Raw genomic sequence first — 19966 nt, 5'->3', positions numbered from 1 at the left:
TGTTTAAGCAATGCTATGGATTAATATTGGTTGAGTTTCAAACATGGCTAACCCCTTGATTCCTTTTAATTAAATGATTAAAAAGAACTTTGGAAGTTGTTAACGATCTAAGGTAAGGATCTGTTAAGCTAACATGGGCTGATTTGTCTCAATTGCATATTATTGAGTTTGGATGGACTCAAGTAGCTTAATGTTGATCTAATCTTAACTAGTTTGGGCTTTATTAGCTTAATATTGTCTAGGATAGGTACTAAGCCTAGCATAAGCTTAAGTTAATTTAGTTTGGGTTAAGGATTGGCTAGATAATTTAGGCAACCTTTGATATGGAGTTTCTCCCTATTCTTCTTCATGTAAAACTTGTCTTTTGGTAGTCTAAAAGTTGTTGCATTCACCATAAAGATCTTATAAATCCTATATAAAAATGATTAACTAACTTGAATTAGACAAGCTTCAACTTGCCAAACTTATGCTTACCTTAACTAAGCTTTACTTGCATGAAGGTGTTGGGCTTATTTTTCTGTGAAAACGAAGCACGTTGATTCATGCCTCAGAAAGAGAAATTATTATGTGCGAAATCCGAATGTAGAAATACATCTGGACTCCAATCAAATGATGACACATGACTAATATATATTGTGTATTAGCTGTGTATTGATGTGTATTAACTGTGTATTAGCTAGTACACATTATATACTATAATACATAACTAGTTCACACCAATACACAACTAATACATACTAGTCCATACTGTCTACTAGTCAATACATAACTAATACACAGCTAATACATAGTGTGTAAGTCACATGTAATCATTTGATTGGAGTTCGGATGTAGCTCTACGTCCAGACTCCGCACGTAATAATTTCTCCTCATAAAGTGATTAACAAAAAAAAATTCATAAAAACAAATGTTTGCAGAAAAATTTCCATCAAAAAGGGAGATTTGTTTCCAATTAAAAAATATTAAATTAAAAAACATTAAAATGATATAAATTCGAATATTGAGATTCATGAATTTGCAAAAGATAAATCAAAGATAAAGAATTGCATATGATGGTTTTGGAATAATTCAAAGCTAATAAACAAAATCCTACAAATGTGGATAATTCTTTTCCATAGTCCAAATAGAGAACACATTTTAGGATTGTTCAGCAAATCAGAAACACTTGTAGTGTTCAAGATAATTAGCCAACAACATTGATCACATGTTTCTGTAGCATGAGCATAAATAATAGCACAGAAATGAAAATGGAATGGACCCCCAGATTCCTGGAGACGGGAGAGGAAAAAAGGAAAAAAAACACCAGCTTTAGCTATATTCTCAAAACAGCTTAATCCTAAGCTGTGACTACAGTGATTCCTTACCACCATTTCAGATAAGCTAACTCCTCAATTCAGCAACTTTTGGAACCTCAACAGGAAAGTTGTCAATCTCATGCATCCATGGATTCTTCTCCTCTGCAGGATTCACAGCCCTTAGTGCCCTCCAAACAGCACTATTGCATTTAAATCCTGATCCAAATGCAATCTGCCATGTCCTGTCTCCCTTCTTAATCCTCCCCTTCGACTCTGCATACGCCAATTCGTACCAAAGAGAACTGCTCGATGTGTTCCCGAATCGGTAAAGTGTCATTCTCGATGGCTCCATGTGCCATTCTGAAAGCTGAAGGTTCTTCTCTAGCTCATCAAGCACTGCTCTTCCTCCTGCATGAATGCAGAAGTGCTCAAATGCCAGCTTGAAGTCCGGAATATAAGGCTTAATCTTCCTCTTTAGAACTTTCCTTCCTATTAAAGTTGCAAAGAAGAGAAGCTGCTCTGATAGTGGCAATACAAGAGGGCCCAAAGTGGTGATGTTAGTCTTCAAAGCATCACCAGCAACAGCCATGAGCTCCTTTGACAGAGAAACTCCAACCTTCCCCATAGGATCCTCTTCTTGAGTGACACAGGTGAAACATTTGTCGTCGGCACCCTTATGTGTACGAACTGTGTGGACTAACTGATACTTGGAGCAACGGTGATCCGATCTTCTGTTAGACAGGAGAATCGCCGCGCCACCCATTCGAAACAAGCAATTTGAAACGAGCATGGAACGGCTATTTCCAAAGTACCAATTGAGAGTAATGTTCTCCATGCTGATAACCAAAGCATAGGTGTTGGGATGCACTTGAAGAAGATCTTTTGCAAGATCTATAGAGATGAGGCCAGCACTGCATCCCATACCACCAAGATTATAGCTGATGATATTTCCTCTAAGCTTGTAGTGGTTAACAACCATGGAAGAGAGGGAAGGGGTGGGATTAAACAAGCTGCAATTCACAATCAATATACCTATATCTTTAGGCTTCACATGAGTCTTAGCAAAGAGCTCATCAATGGCCCCAAACATGACCATCTTAGCTTCCTTCCTCGCCTCCTCCATCGAAGGATTGGGTGGAACTCTGATGACTGCCTCAGGGAGGTAGGTGGATTCACCGAGGCCAGATCTCTCAATGATTTTTCGCTGGAATTTGATGTTTTCCTGAGAAAATAAGCCGAGAGCACGAGTTCTATCCATGAAGGTCTCTCTAGGGCATTTTCGGGCTTCCTCAGGTTTGTAGCAGGAGAAGTTTACCAGATAGACAGGGCGAGGTTGGCTCAGGAAGTAGGCAGTGGAGAGGGAGACAAGAAGAGTGGAGCATAGTATGGTGGAGATAAGATTAAAGCAAAGGTGATCCCAAAGATCATGGAGGTCTTGGAGGGAGAAGGTGGAGATATGGGCAAAGGTGAGACCAAGTAAGGGCAGAAGGAAAATGTACATTCCATGGGTTATGAGGTAGTGGTAGCCGAGTTTGACGTATTTGAGCTTCACAGATTTTTTGAAGTCAGGAAGATTTCTTGATGGGTATGTCAGTAATGGAGTCTTTCCTTTGGTTTCAGCCATGAGACCTCTTCTTCTTCTAGGTTTGATCTGGAGCAAATATCAGCGTTACGCCATTCGAATAATCCGAATTTTGAATAACTAATTCGAGATTTTAGAACCGGAAAACGTTCTGTTTTTTTTTCTTCTCAATGATTCCAAAAGCAAAAAAGAGAAATTTTTCGAGATGAAAACTTTGGAGGAAATGCAGTATATTGTTTTGATTATCTCTATTGATTAGATTATAAGGAAGAAACGTATAAAGATCATTTCTTTTCGGATTAAAGAAAATATCAGAACACAAAACGAGTAAAAAATCTAAACGGATAAAAAAGAACAAGCATTTAGTTTTATATCTGATTCGACGATTCATTACACAGATAATGGCCTCGAATCCGATAGCGGATCTATTGAGAAAACCTCCAAAAAACTGCTTTTGATTTGCAGGGGAAGAAAAGAGCGCAGACGGCTAAAGACAGATGAAGAAGACAGCTCTATTGATTTCTGCAACAGCCCTTCTTCGTTTGTTGCATCTGAACTTTCTGTTCTTTCAGCACCGTATTTATAGAGCAATAACGCTAAGGAATTCAAAATTAAAGCTAATAATCTGATGAAAGTTTAATAACTGAGATGAAAAATATTATTCAAATAATTAAAATTATACAAATAATGTAATATTTATAATAATTATATAGAAAATAAGTTTTAAAATACTATATTATAATTTCCTCTCTCTCACTTTTTTTTTAATTTTTTATTATAATTTCCTCTCTTCAATGCAATTTACACTGAAATTAGGGTAAACTGCTCTTCATTCAAGGAAAGATTATTCTTTGCAGAGTCTGAACGTATCCGGAGGTCAATTCAGACGGGCCACGTTACTCAATGCACAGTACATTGAGTGACATTACACGTCCGAATAAGACTCCGAACTCGTCCAAACACCGCACGTAATAATTTTTCTCATTCAATTTTTCTCATTCATGGGTTGAGCTATCTAACCACCAATTCCTATGAGTTGATCGTTATTCTATTGCATTGATTTTTTAATTACATCGAATTAAGGCTAGGCTTGTGACAGCCTTTCTTACTACTTTTTAAATCAGCTTTTAGTACAAAATTTTTTAACTAAAAATTTTTATAATAAAAAATTACTTTAAAAAATAGTAAAAAAATTATCTCAAATGAAACCTAATTTGAAGGTTAATTTACTGCACAATTTTGATGTTCAATGCATGCATTCCATGTTTATTTATGACTCTCATGGTGTGAAAATATGTGACTAAAATTCTAAGATTTTGTTGCAGATTTTTTTTTAATTATTGTTTTTTAAATTTCAATATATAATTTGTGTAAATTTTTTATAAAATTAATTAAAAATAATAAGAGAATGCTTGAAGAGATGTACATGTGACTTTGGTTTTATTTGAGTCAGTTTAAGATTTTTTAGTTTTTTATTGGGGATTTACATACGTACCACTTTATTTCATGCTATTTACATATCTAATATTAGGGGTGTCAATATTTGACACAACCTGAAAATCTGACTCAAATCCGTTCCGAAAATTTCAAGTTAGGGTCAACCCAAACCCAAAACGGGTCGAGGTCGGCTTCAGTTAACCGACCCGTTTCAAAACCCGAGTTGGGTTTGGGTTGACCCAGCAACCCAAAATTGACTCGTTTTGACCCGAAAACCCATTTTGACCCAGCAACCCAAAATTTTGGTCCGTCCCGGGTCATTCGGGTCGTGTCGGATTGACCTGAACCCGAAGTGGGTCAGATTCGAGTCCGAAAAACCAACCTGTTTTTCGAAACTGGTCGGGTTCGGGTTGACCCGAATAGTGCCAGGTTAATTTCGAGTTCGACCAGAACCTGACTCGTGACATGAAATTGACACCCCTATCTAACATTCAAGTCTTTAATATTACATTTCTACCACTCATATAAAATTTTAATATCAAATGTATCACTCCATGCACTCATATTTATTCTATGGGTGATAAACATTTAATATTAAAATTTTAGGTGTTAGATATATAAATAGCATGAAATAAATTTATATGTATGTAAATTCCCTTTTTAATATGTAATTTCTTATCAAAATTTCAAAAATATTTCCTTAAAAATAATTTTTTGAAAATAGACATTTGAAAAAATAGTGAAAACTATCATCCAAAGATATTATTTTTATTATTCACTTTTTTTTTACTAAGAAAATAGTCGAAAAACTCTTCCAAGAGAAAACATGTCTATTGTTGTTCTATCAGGAAAGGTAAGAAATATGAGATTATTATTTTTTTTTATCAAAATAAATTTTAAAATTTTAAAATAAATATAATATAAATTATTTATAATTACACTTATCTCAAAATACTTATTAAAATTATAAAATCATCCTAATTATGTTTTTTTTTCCTTACTTTTTATTGCTACAACTACAAGATGACCTATTTAGTAACATTTACCAAAAATATATATTGTAATGTTTTAGGAAACATTTATTAAAGCTTCAATGTTTTTATTGACAATTCTTCCATCCCCCTTCAACTTTTTGATCCAATTAATAAGTCTTTCTCATCTTATACAAATGTTTTAATATTTTGAAAATGACACAGATTTTTTTTTTTAGAAGTCAAGTTTGCTCATTTTGGTCTATTTTTGCTGGGGATATTTAACTTAATTATGCCAAACTCATACAATCGCATACACAAGACTCAAATTCAAGATCTCTTGGTTGACAGCCAAAGTTCTTAATCAATAGACCAAAATGATCTGTATCATCTTGGTCTGTCGCTTAAGAGCTTTGACTATCAATCAAAAGGTCTGAAATTCGGAACTTACGCGCTTGATGTGTATGAATTTGACTTAATTAGCTCAAAAGACAAAAAAAGGGGACATTTTGGCCAATTAAAGCAGGCTCACACACACATCGCATACATAAGACTCGAATCAAGATCTCTTAATTGATAGTTTAAGCTCTCAACCAACAGATCAAGATGAAATGTGTAAAAAAATTAGTTTGAAGATGATGAAAGAAGCAGTAGTTGGCAGTTGGGGCCTTCAAGCATTAATATTTTAAATTTTGTTGACTCCAAGAAACTTAGAAGCCGGCAATATTAATTATTTTCCATAGAGATGTGGCATATAAGCTGTTTTGATTGGCTTACAAAATTGACTAAGATTTAATGTGTCATGAGGTGACATATATAAGCACTTTAATATATTTATATATAATTAAACTCTTATGTTCTCAATAATTAATTATTTTGGGTTTATTAATCTACAAACTGACATGATTTTATATGTTCCATAATGCCTGAAAATTAGGAGAGACAATGTTCAACATTTTCGGTTTAACATTCTTCATTATTGTCGTTATCATTATATCTTTGATCTAATTTTTTTCTTCACTTATGAGGGTATGTAGCGGCGAAGTTGAAGATTTTTTCGTTCATCGACAACCTTTTTTTTTTTTCGTTCATCGACAACCTAAGTATACATGGATACCATTTTTTTCAAGTTTCCATCTTGTGGCATGGATTAATTCATTTTGAAGATCTAATCCATTGTTGGATACGTTATCAAATAATGTATTTTGATACTTGTTGAAAGATTTACACAAAGTATGGTTAATGAATGATACGTTATCATAAAATTATCTTGATCGGGCACGAATCTCGATGCAAAATCAAGCCGGAAACTTAAAAAATTAATTATGGATGATCTAAACACCGATTTTGGCAAACTTATAGTCGAACTGATCGTCTCGGAAATACAAACCCAACGACACCAAAATCGACTCGATCTGAGCCCAAATGACTCCAAATCAAGGACCCAAAGTGATGTTGGAAGGTTCAAACCACAATTTGAGTTACCAAATGGTTTCCAAACATAATGTGCTTATAGTCGAATCGAGCGGCTCGATGAGACGAATCCAACAAGCTCAATATCACAAAATTCCGACATCTTTAAGACCTTCAAATGTCTGACGAACGGTCCACGATCAAGGTATTCAATATCGGTCGTCTATTCAAACCACACCCGATTCGCCCATGATCTCTCACCTATTTACGGGCCATGCCACTCCGGAAATTTATAAATAGGCCCCTCATTTCTCATGAGAGGGGCCCCCAAGCCAGGGCCCAAGCAAGAAGAAGAAGAAGAAGAAGAAGAAGAGAAGGATAGGAGGGAAGAAACTCCTCGACCACCGCCGCCGGAATTCTGCCCGATGCCTGCCCGACGTTCAACCAATGTTGGAGTTCTGCCCAACATTCAAACAACGCCAGAATTCTACTCGCCGTTCAAGTGACATTGGAGTTTCACCCGAACTACAAGTGACGCCGGAATTCTGCATGACCTCCAAGTGACGCCGGAATTCTATCCGACCTCCAAGTGACGTCGGAGTTCTGCCTGAATACAATCTAACGTCAGAATTCTCCTCGGCCTCCAATTGGCGTCAGATTTCTACCCGATACCGGACCTCTGCTCTTCGCGAAGTTTATACCCAACGCCGGACTTCTGCCTATTGTCGGACTTTCATTGGACATCTGTCCGATGCTGGATTTCTCTCCATTACTGGATATCTACCTGATGCCGTCTTTCTGACCTTTGTCGTCAGACAACGGTCCTTCTGACTAACGTCGCCTGCCGACTACAGTCCTTCTAACTTCTATTGCCCACCGACAAAAATCCTTCTTACTAACGTCGCTTGTCGACTACAGTCCTTCTGGCCTCCATCGCCCGCCGACAACGGTCCTTCTGACTAACGTCGCCCGCCGACTACAGTCCCTCCGACCTCCATCGCCCGCCGACTAAGGTCTTTCCGACTTACGTCGCACACCGATTACAATCCTTCGGACCTAATACATCAATAGTGACTCTTTGTATTCTCACTGTGTAATATACTCTATAAGATGTACATCAAGCTAAGGCCTTCCCCTGGGGAAGGACCTCATTTGTAATCAACTACTATACTAGTGGATTCATTTATAATAGGCCAGGCCCCGTGGTTTTTCCACCTTTTTAGGGGTTTTCCACATAAAAATCTTTGTCTCTAATGAATGCTACACACTCTCTCTTTATCTGATTGCGTGCCGGATCTTCGTACAACGCTAAGACATTAAACTTTATATTTCTCTACCGCCGCGACGCAACAATGATATAAAATGTTATATCGTTTGATCTTTATTAGGGTTATGTTCGAGTAACTTTTGATGAATAAGGCATGATCATATCTTAGCTAAGTATATATTTTAACTCGATCGAAAAAGGCTCAATCATGTCATCAAATATAGTTTGATTGTAGTTTGAATTCATTTTATCGATGTTTGATCATTGTTTGATTAATGTTTGAACGTGATTGTAAATGATTTGATTAATTTTTAGGCAACGAGCTTTACATTAGAACATAATTGAACGTTGAATGTAAGATTTAAATACCTTTGCAAACTCAATTATGGCTTACTGGACATATCATCAAAGATAAACTCGTAGCCTATGATCTTAATATGTAGTTAAAGATGACCATATTAGATATGATCTATGTTTTAATTGAATTTGATGTGATCACTTTTTGTTTTATCTATCCGGATCGATCTATTAGAACCCTATTCAATCTTTCTTCGACCCAATTTTGATTGAATTTGTTTTGTAATGTCTATTGTGATTGCACTTTGAATTTATTGTGTTATGTCAAATATTGAAAGAACTTTATTCAAGCATGCAATTCAGCTCAAATTTTTTTAGTCATGTCTTATTCAAACGCTATTTGAACATTGATAACAAATTTTTTTGAATACAAATGATTAATATTATATTAAGGCTTTGTTTTCTTACTGTCTTGTAGAGCTATTTTTTAGTATAAGAATTGATACGTAATCATGAAATTATCTTGATCGGGCACGAATGTCGAGGCAAAACCCAACCAGGAAACTTCAAAAATTAAATCCGGGAGCACCCGAACTCCGATTTCAGCAAGCTTACAGTCAAACTGAGCGTCTCGGAAATAAGAACCCAACGACACCAAATTCAACTCAATCTGAGTTCAAGTGAGCCCAAATCAAGCGCCTAAATTGCTATTAGAAAGCTCATACCACAATTTGAGTTACCAAACAGTCTCTGATTTTAACGAGCTTATACTCGAATCGAGCGGCTCGACGAGACAAATCCAACGAGCCCAAGATCGCCAAATTCCAACATCACTAAGGCCTTCAAATGTCCAACAAACGGTGCATGATTGTAGGATTCAATATCGGTCGTCCTTTCGACCACTCCCCATTTCCCCTTGATCTCTTGCCTATTTACGGGCCATGCCACTCCAGAAAATCTATAAATAGACCCCTCATTTCTCTTGAGAGGGGGGCCAAGCAAGAAGAGAAGGAAGAAGCTCCTCCTCGACCACTGCTGGAACCTCGTCGGACCACTGCAGGAGCCTCGTCGGACCACTGCCGGACCCTCGCCGGAGCCACGCCGGATCACTGCCGGAGCTTTGTCGCACCACCACCTGAGGCCCTCTCCTTCACCTGAGGCCATCACCTTCACCAGAGGCCCTCACCTTCGCCTTAGGCCCTCACCTTTGGCAAAGGCCCTCACCTTCGCCTGAGGCCCTCACCTTCACCTGAGGCCCTCACCTTCGCCAGAGGCCCTTGCTTTTGCCAGATCATCATCAAAGGTCGTGTGCTCCACCAGAACATCACATGAGGCCCAGACTTCCGCCGGATCACTACTTGAGGCCTTGAGCTCCACTAGGACACCACCTAATGCCCAGAGTTTTCCCAGAATACTGCCGACTACGGTCCTTTCGACCTCCGTCGCCTACTATGGTCCTTTCGACCTCCATCAACAGACAACGGTCTTTCAGACCCCAGTCTCCTGTCGACTACGATCCTTCCGACCTTCGTTGCCTACTATGGTCCTTCTGACCTCCATCAACTGACAACGGTCTTTCTGACCTAGGTCTCATGCCGACTACGATCCTTTTGACCTCCGTCGCCTACTATGGTCCTTTCGACCTCCATCAACTGACAACGGTCTTTCAGACCCAAGTCTCCTGCCGACTATGGTCCTTCCGACCTTCGTCGCCTACTATGGTCCTTTCGACCTCCATCAACAGAGAACGGTCTTTCAAACCCCAGTCTCCTGCCGCCTACGGTGCTTCCGACCAAACAAACATGTATATGTAACTCCCACAATGTAATGCAATCTATATGATGTACATTTGTTACATCAATCCAAGGCCTTCTCCCAAGGAAGGGCCTCATTTGTAATCGACTGCAAATACTAGTGGATTCATTCAAACTGGGTCAGACCCCGTGGTTTTTCCCCTTTTAAGGGTTTTCAACGTAAAAACTATGGTGTCTCTTATGAATGTTACACCCTCTCACTTTTTTTATTGTGTGCTGGATTTTCGTACAATGCTAAGACATTAAACTATATATTTCTCTACCGCCGCGAATACTCCAGGACGCAATAAGAATATTCTGAAAGCAGGAAAAAAAACAACGATCTCAAACTGTTCCAAACGAAGCCTGTTTCAACATATTTTTTTTCACATACAATCTCATCTTTAATCGAATTTGTTAGCATTATTCAAATTTTACTCAAAATAAGTTTGATCGCAATGTCCTTAAATAACAATCCTTATTTCGAAGTGTACTATTTTAATCCAAATTAAATTTTTTAGAATATTTATTCACGAAATGAAACTACATATATTTCTTTCCAATTGCAAATATTATGAAACATATAAACTTTAATTTCTCTATATAAGGGCAAATTTTTAACTTAAGCCTCGTTAACGAAGTAATTAAGTGATTAAGCACTTACAAAAAATTTAAAGTAGGCATAGTCGTCCGTTCAACGGGCGATTGCGCCATTTACCATTTTCTTAAAGCAGATTGAGAACATAGCTGTTGGGAGTAGAAAATAAAGCTAATGTAAGTCGCCTGTTTAATGTGCAGTTTACTCTTTAAAATTTTTTTAATAAAAATATAGTAATCAAATTTTCTCATTTATGTAATTATACAAACATGTTATCCCTATATTTAGTATAAGGAATTAATTTGATAGCTCTATTTTGAAAATTTTGATAATATATAATTAATCAAAGTTAAAAGAGGACTGAGTTACTAGATAAATTTAGGAATATAGTTGATGTAGTTAATGTGTACAATGCGTTAATTATACTAAGTCATAGTCGATCGTTATTGAATGTTATTATACTAGTATGTAGCACCAGTCGATCTTTACTGTTTTCATTAGTATTGTAGGTAGTTAGTGCTTTACACATTAAAATATGTGCAGAGTCATTATTGATGACATTTAGGATTGTAAAATTAATTTTGACATCATCATCAAACCTTGTCTACTTCATCTTTATTATTTTTTGTCATTATGTTCTTTACATTTTTGTCGCATTTATATTTTTTAATATGGATTATTTTGTTCTTAACTTTTTTTTTTTCTTGGGTATAAATATGTGTTGTAAAATCTTCTCTAAGAGTTGTAAGGATGGCAGTGAAGAAGATATGTTGGACTTGCTTCACCCAAGTGATTTCGCTACATTATTTGAGGTTTCAAGTTTTTTTTTCTTGCAATGAATTGACCAATAATGGAAAAAATTAGGGACATTCTAATGAAAGATTTACTAGAGAATGGAAGCAAACGATTGAACCAATATATGGGAAGATGCCCAGATAGTTCTTTAGATATGAATGCTATGGAAAATAAAATATTAAGATGTTGCATGCATGAGTGGACAAAAGATCATGATTATATGCTTATGAGCAAGCACGAAGACATGATGAAAATCAATGTGTACAGGAGGAATGATTTCTTGAATGGTCAAGATTGGATTAATTTAGAGAGGATGTTCTACATGCATGATCATCATTTCATAGGTCAACACGTTCTATGAATTCATTATCATCAGCAACGATGTGAACAAGGAGGTACTTCTATTGATGAACTCGAAACATCAACAGATGACATAGACCACATCATTCTTTATCATCTTTGGTTGCCACATGAGGATGAATTTATTATTCATTTTTATTAAAACCAGATGAAAAAGATTGTTAATGGAGGTACAATAAAAAATAATTTTGATTTCACCAACATGCTAGATTTGCAGCGTGAGTTTAAGTTTGACTTTAAATAATGTTGGATGAAAAGTTAATTTCAAGCACGTTTTCATATGTTTATTAAGTGAGAATATAACTTCATGGTGTACGCTATATAAGTTATTTGGGCTTGCCTCATCATTTAGTATATTTCCAATATTTGTTTAAGTGGGGCAAGATGTTCCTTGCTAACTATATGTTCAAGTTGTTTTATGTATGTTGTTTAGTCAACTCCCAAGTTTACACTATGGTGGTTGAGGAATGTTGCTTAATGTTTATTTCAAATGTATACCCTGAAGCTCAAGTATTATTTTTTTCAGCTTGTTCTCTTTTAAAAATAAACTTTAGGAATATTAATAAATCATACTTTTTTAAACAAAATGATATATGAAATACTCCATTACATCAAAATAAGGAAAGTTAAAATAAATGATCCATGATAGTGGTAACATCATGAAAAGCTAACATCAGATAAAATGCTAACATAAGCTCAATTAATGCCTCCTACGTGGTCTATGGGGAAATACATCACTACTAGGAGTGTAATGCTGTGGTGGTCGTACCGGCCTGTCACGTAACCCATGTTGTTCATTGCCAATGATGTCATGCCACTCCACTGCACCTATAACTTGCTCTGTAATTGTCGGTGTTATAGTGCATGAAATATAGTCAGGTGTGTACCATGCTAGTATGGTATGCTGTGTCGATTGATTAAAGTAATCCTGAGATGTCCTAGGTCTTCAAAGGATGATGGTCCTGCAGCCATGAAATGAGGATCTACTATCGATGGAGTAGGAGTAACTGATGTATACTATATATCTGCATGTTATATATAGTGTTCATCAGGAATATATATCTTTCTATGTATATCCACAGTCTTCCTCGCTATTCTCTTAATAACACTTGTAGCATCTGTGTAGAAATCACTACTGACCAAAGGTAGTATGGCCCTCTCTGTCTAGGAAAAGGTGTACTGAAAATATGAAATTAAAGAACAATCAAGAAAACTTTTTCAATTTACCATTCATAATGACATGTACATTATATTAATTTTGCTCACCAGATAGCACTCCAACGATGTTCGAGGGTAGTTTGTTGTTGAAGGTGCTGACAGAGGCTTCAGCATGTACAATATCTCCCATAACCTAAACCAATGTAGGAACTGTTGAATGAATTTCTCTCTTTCCATTCCATGAGACATCCCTCAAATAATGTATGATGGCCTTTCCTCCCACAACCCAACTCAGGCTAGATGATACACCATCCAATCAGTGTAAGCTTTACCACACATATCAACTCGGACAAATTTGGACTATATAGGTTGAACCTCAATGCTAGGAAGATATTCAAACTTTCAAATGACTTTATCGGGCAAGTGACACTTAACATACATCCAACTATCTAAAGGCACACGAGCCAACCATATTACTTGTCCTAATAAACATATATCAGAAACCGAGGACTGAATTTTTGTTGTGTATGGCTCCTAAGTCACCTGCCAAAGCATAGAAATGTACATTAAGAGTGTCTAAATGGATTTACTTACAAAATTATAACAAATCATTGTAGTATATTACTATGAAGTAACCCATCTAGCTCATCTCTATAATTGTTGATGCTACCTGCTAGGAGCTATCTAAGGAAGTCATGGTTCCACCTGTACTTATATGTAGAACAATAAGACTATATTTACTGAAATTGAGAACAAGTACATTATATATTCATGCTAATGAACATTGATATATGGTCATGGTAATTTGCAAGTCATACATGTAACCAACACCAAGGCCCTCGCTGACATGAATTCGTTCCCAACACCAAATCTGTAGGAAATGTATACATACCGCAATGCTGGCCCTCTTAGTCTTGGTCGCCTTAGAAAGTTCTTTATATAAGTACACCAAAATAATAGCCCCTAAAGAGTAAGTATTGAACAGAATCAAATCTTTTAGCAAGGGTAAGTACCTCAAATGTATCTCACAACCTAATGCATCTGGTAGAAGATAACACCCCAACAAGAACAGAACATATGGTCAAACATGCCACCAAAAATCTAACTCATTTAAGTCTAAATAGGAATCCATATAAAAGGTCCAACAAAACCATCGCAGTGGTAAACATGTATGAGCTTGTGCCTATCCCATTTGAAATTTTGAACTGACATGTTGGTCAAATGGATCACAATATACAACATCTCACCACTTAGTAGATCGTCACAACAATCAGACCAAATAAGCCATAGTTTACCAGCACCTACCACATTGTGGCTAACCAATGATGGGCCATTTATATGAAGACCCAATATCAGAGCAACATCTTATAAAGTGATGCTCATCTCACCTATAAGAAACTAAAATGAGTTGGTATGTGGTGACCACCGCTCCACCAAGGCTGTTAATAGATTGTGATCCATCCTAATGTATCATAGTTGGCTCACACAATTCAAGCCTAACATTCAAAGGTCTTCCATAAACCTTGGATAATTTATTGGCCACTCATGTACCATAAGCAGATGAGAGGTAGCTTCCAATGTACCCTGTATATTTGAAAAATTAGAAGTTTTAAAAATCATTAACAACGTTAATAGAATGCTGGGGAAACAAGAATTTTAAAAACACAGCATATCTTATTAAGATGTGTTGCTCTATATGTGCCTTGTAGGGATACAATGCTTGTGTGTAAATCCACCGGCCCAGCAAGCTGACTATCACCCTCATGTGCTGGTATTTGTTTTGGTTGGCGCTTTCATCTTGTTGGTTGATTTTTCTCCATAACAACTGTAATTCATTATACAAAATAATTTTTAGTAAAACATAAAATATAAAAGTGTTGAGTTTTAGGGAAAATTTAGCATATTACAAAGAAAAATATTTTTTTTTCAAGGTATCAAAGTTAACAAAAAAAATATAGGCAAAAAAGAATGGAATAGTTGAATTGAATAGTACGATTGGACAAATTAACACATTCTTTAATTTCGAACATACTGTCACGTCTCAAGATCTAACTTGGAAAGAATGTCAATCTATTTCTCAAACAATTTACCAGAGTTATCTAAAACCTTCAATTAAACAGTCTATCAACATCTTTATAAAATTTAAAACATCAATATACAAGTCGATTCATAACTCAAAAAGTCATGTACAAATACTCAGGAACTACACTACAATCACCAGTACTGAAATCTATCCTGAGTACAAAAGAATCACTATCAATCAAAAGACAAAAACCTGAAGATCTGGATCAATTCCTATCTTCTGCTCCCTTGCCCTGACCTGAAAATATCAACCACATATAATGAGCTTTACAAAGCTAAATTTGACTTAGGCAAGTGCCTTTCGAAAGCATCTTGCATCACATCTCTATGGTTCAGTGCGACTGAGTCACAAATTTGAGCAAAAAGATTTTCGCCATAATTACTATCTACTGGAATGTACTCAACTTCCACATACATAATCAAAACTTCAGCAAACCATTTATAATGCAAATTCACATGTTTCATTGTCCTCAACTTTTGAAGCAATGAATTTGTTCCCCACTAGAAAATGACCCACAATGTTTGTTGTGAACTTTGAAGGATTGTACTTGAGCGCTCTAAGAGCCATATCCATTATTAGTTGCTTTAAATTGAACTTAAATGGAACTTGCAAGAGGCGACAATTATCAACACTATATGTAGGTGAAAAATTCGCATATAAAGATAATCTCCATCATATAAGAGTATAAAAGATGGTGGTTGCGTAGTAATTCTAAATACCTACATTTATAAAATATTGAAAAAAATGTTGATTCACAAACTTTAAGATCTAAAACTTAGGGGTATTATAAAACTATAAGTAGGGATATTTAAGCATATAATATCCTGCCATTTAAGCACATTTGATATAACTTATAACCTACCAACCTTAAAAAGAGAGGGATAGATAAGCACTTAATATCATTTTCTTTTTCTTTACTATTATTTAGGCCATTTTTATAAAACTAATATCAATATTTTCAATTATGCTATTTCAAATTTGTTAACAGTAGAAAACTATGAGTTCTAATTTTATTATAAAATTAGATATTGATATCTGAATTAAAAAATGGTGTATAGTAATTTTTTAAGTTTATAAATAATTAAAAAATGGAGTATCATATATGAAATTATAAAAAAAATATTAATTAATTTAGATGAATGTATATTAATACGAGTTAATCACGTGATAATAAAATTTATATAGCTTTTGGGAACAATTACAGACATAACACCTCAACTTAAAATATATCTTTTTGTTTGTCCATTTTAGGCAAAATAAATCCCAAACATTTTTCACAAAATAAAGACTAAGATGTTGTTTGAGACGGCTTTTTTATTGCTCTTTAAAGCAATTTTTTAGTACAAAATTTTAATTTTTGTACTAAAAAGCTGCTTTATGAAACAATAAGAAAGCCGTCCCAAATGAAGACTAAGGCTTCGTTTGGGACGACTTTTTTATTGCTTTTGAAAACGGAGTTTTAGTACAAAAATTAAAAAATTTGTACTACAACTCCGTTTTAAAAAGCAATAAAAAAGCCGTCCCAAACGAAGGCTAAACCTAACCTAAAACTTCATTTTTCTTCAACTATAAATGTTTGAAGTGTCGAATTTTAACATCTAAACTAATATTATACACAATACTTTACAATTTTAAAAAAAGGGGAAAAAAAAACATACCTCTCCTCTCAGCGGAATAGTCTCGCGACAAACGGGGAGATGCAATGAGGAAGAAGACGCACGGGCAGGGTTCTCGATCCAATTTAAAAAAAAAAAAATAGATCAAGTCTCATGTTCAATGGGCGACTTGCTCCTCCATAGCCAATCCCCCGTTGCGACTATGCCTATTTTTTATTATTTTTAACATACTTAGGCTTCGTTTGGACTTTGGAACATCTTTCTTACTATTTCTTAAAGCAGCTAGCTTTTTAGTAGAAAAGTTTTAGTTTTGTACTATAAAGATACTTCAAGAAGCAGTAAGAAAGCCATCCAAAATAAAGTCTTAATCACTTAATTACATCATTAATTATGCTTAAGTTAAAAAATTTCCCTGTATTATTATTACAGGTTTACGAACTTGCCAACTGACGTGATATTTATACTCCATTTATTTTTCTTCAGGTCTTTTATGTCTGGACTTGTATATGATATAATAAATAATATTAATAGTATATAAAAGAAGGTCGGCAATATTAAATATATAAGCAGCATTGATTGGCACTGCATGTCGAAATAGATTTTTGGGTGAGGATATAATGTTCACGTAATTATTGCCAGATTGTATTCAGAAGCCGGCATGCAGCATCACGATGAAAATCACAGCTTACCAAACAATAATATTTCTAACTAATTATGAGAGCTGATTCTAGGGGTGCAAATTAAATGAGTAGAGACGGCTCCAGCTCAACTTCATAAAGAGCTCGTGAGAAGAATTGTCGAGTATCGAGTTTGAGTTTGAGTTCGAGCAAAATTTTGAGCTCGAGTTCGATCTAGAAGATGCTCGGCTCGATTACTCGTCGAGCAGCTCAAAGAAAGAACCGTGAAAGCCAAAGGAGGAAGGCTGAATGTAGAACCGCGGGGCAGGCTGGGACATGCTTGGATGTGGAATCGTGGTGTCGGGCTCGGACGCGCTGGGACATGAAAGGCTAAAGTGGAAGCGGGCCGCAGATGCAAAATTGGTGCCCCTCACGAGAAGCTTGAGCTTGCCTTTTGAGCTCAACTCAAGTTTGAGATCGGGATTTGACTTGCAAGTCGAGCTCGAGTTCGACTCGAATGACTCAAGCTCACCTCGACTTGTTTTGTTTGTACCCCTAGCTGGTTCAGAAGTAGTGATGCTAAAACCCCTTCAGAAATTAGTGATGAAATCTGCAAATGAGAACGAAGAGCTTCTGAGTTATTGCGATTTGTATTCCTTAGTAGTTATTTTCATCTTAGGTTTAATTTGAGACGATACTTTTCATTAATTTTAATTTTTTTAATTCAGAAATGAATTTAATCAAAATGAATATTAGATACTTGAGTTAGGTTTCAATGCTTTTAATTAATTTTTGACATATTAGAATAAAAAGATATGCATATTTAATATCGGCTAGCTTACCAATTATGTCTATACTCAAAAGAGTTGACTAATCTTCTTCTTCTTCTTTTTGGACATTCAAGTTAAATAAGGAAAATACATACACATCCCTCTGGCAACCGCCGTCTGCTGCATATGGTCCCTCGGACCTCAATAAATCAATAACAGTTCCCTAACCTCAGTTGCCTGACTACAATCCTATAGACCAAACGAACAACAAACCAACATTATTTTAAGAACAACTATCATATCACTGGATTCTTCCAACACTCATCATGTAATGTGCTCTATAGGATGTACATTTGCTACATTGAGCCAAGACCTTCTCTCGGTGAAGGGCATCATTTGTAATTGACTACGAACACTAGCATAATCATTTTCACTGGGTCAAACACAATGGGTTTTCCCCTTTTTAGCTTTTCAAGATTTTTCATGTAAAAATCTTGTTGTCACTTATGACACTTGCAGCCCATTTTTTTATTTATATGTGCGTTAGATCTTCGTCCAAAACTAAGACGCTAAATCATATATCTCTATACCGTCACGAATATTCCAAAATGTAACTGTAGTAATAGCGCCACCCATAAAAGCCACGGGCACCACTACTAAGCATTGAGATTGCCAACATGATGGGTGTGGGAATCTCTTGCACAGGAAAAATTATTCTTTGCGGAGTCCAGACTCCAATGAAAATGCGTCAAGTCGCTCAGTATTTAAGCGTAAACCGGATGGGAGAATTGTCCGGTGTCCGCACAAAATAATCTCTTCTTGCACAGGCCACAAATTAGACTCCACAAGGTTGATGCTCAGTATAGCCTTGCGATCATTGGGCGTATATCACCCACTAATAATTTTCGCATCTTCTTGGCGACAACATCTAAGGATTTCTTCCTTATCATTTTCTATTTTGGCACCACTAGGTAGCTCATCCTAGCCTATGACATGATCAACATTGCCATGATTGGGGCCTCAAGTTTGTTAAGAGCCTCGTCCTCGAGTTCCCTTCTCATTATTAGAAGTTTCTTTGGGGAGATCCCTTCTTGAAATGGTCAATGCATGTGCTTATCATGTATCTACTAAAATCTTTTGAGATTTTTTTGAAAGAATCTAGAACTATTGAGGCTTATATCTTCTAAGGATTTTCAATATAATATGTATCTTCTAAAGCTTATGCTTTCTAAAATTTTTGAATGGAGTATTTACTTTCTTAAGCTTATATGTTTTGAGAATCTTTTGAATAGAATATTTTGAAAAAAATTAAATTTTAAATCTCATTTAGTTTCCATCGGTCAATTTTGTTTAGGGATTTATTCTATTTGTTGTAAGTAATTCAAATCTCATTCTAGTTTTCAATGATTTTGATTATTATATAAATTTTCTTATAATGAGCAGAATTGATTATTTCTTGATGTATTTTGATTGTGATATTTGCATAAGCAAGAAAAACTGATTGTTAACACTATAAAATGGGTCGACTGTTAAAATATAATATCATACGCAGGAGGGCGGGCCGATGAGCTTTCCTTTAAAAATAGTTTGGGGTGTTATCCCTGTTGTAGCCTGTAACAGATGATCGATTACACCTGCTAGCAAAGAGTGAAGACTCTTTATTTATTTAATAAAGCTGCATGTAATGATAATTGATTAATTCGATAAGTGATAATTGATATGACTGATAACCAACTGAAAATCAATTGGGATAAAAAACGTTGAAAACATCATATTAAAGCTAAATGTTCTACTTTGTTAAATCATATATTGATGCATGCATATATTGATAGAACTGATGATATTGACAAATACATTAATACATTAACAGTATTTGATGCATTGATAATACATAAATATATTATGCATATGAAT

The 19966-nt window shown here is 35.6% G+C and overlaps 1 protein-coding gene across 1 annotated transcript; it reads right to left on the bottom strand.

Annotated features, from left to right (window-relative positions):
• Positions 1 to 1053: 1053 nt before the first annotated feature.
• Positions 1054 to 3443, bottom strand: LOC110104210 (3-ketoacyl-CoA synthase 11). Its single transcript, XM_020833212.2, has 2 exons — positions 3272 to 3443; positions 1054 to 2946 (listed from the first exon to the last, which is right to left on the bottom strand). Exon 2 carries the CDS (start codon positions 2917 to 2919, stop codon positions 1381 to 1383), a length of 1539 nt encoding a protein of 512 aa, XP_020688871.1. The 5' UTR covers positions 2920 to 2946; positions 3272 to 3443; the 3' UTR covers positions 1054 to 1380.
• Between the last annotated feature and the right edge of the window lie 16523 nt (positions 3444 to 19966).

This window comes from Dendrobium catenatum, unplaced genomic scaffold (assembly GCF_001605985.2).
Source record: "Dendrobium catenatum unplaced genomic scaffold, ASM160598v2 fragScaff_scaffold_231, whole genome shotgun sequence".
NCBI lineage: Eukaryota > Viridiplantae > Streptophyta > Magnoliopsida > Asparagales > Orchidaceae > Dendrobium > Dendrobium catenatum.
This window is presented reverse-complemented; position numbering and strand designations above follow the sequence as displayed.

Excerpts from the sequence above, each read along its gene's own strand:
- LOC110104210 (XM_020833212.2), bottom strand. The coding sequence starts at position 2,919 with ATGGCTGAAACCAAAGGAAAGACTCCATTACTGACATACCCATCAAGA.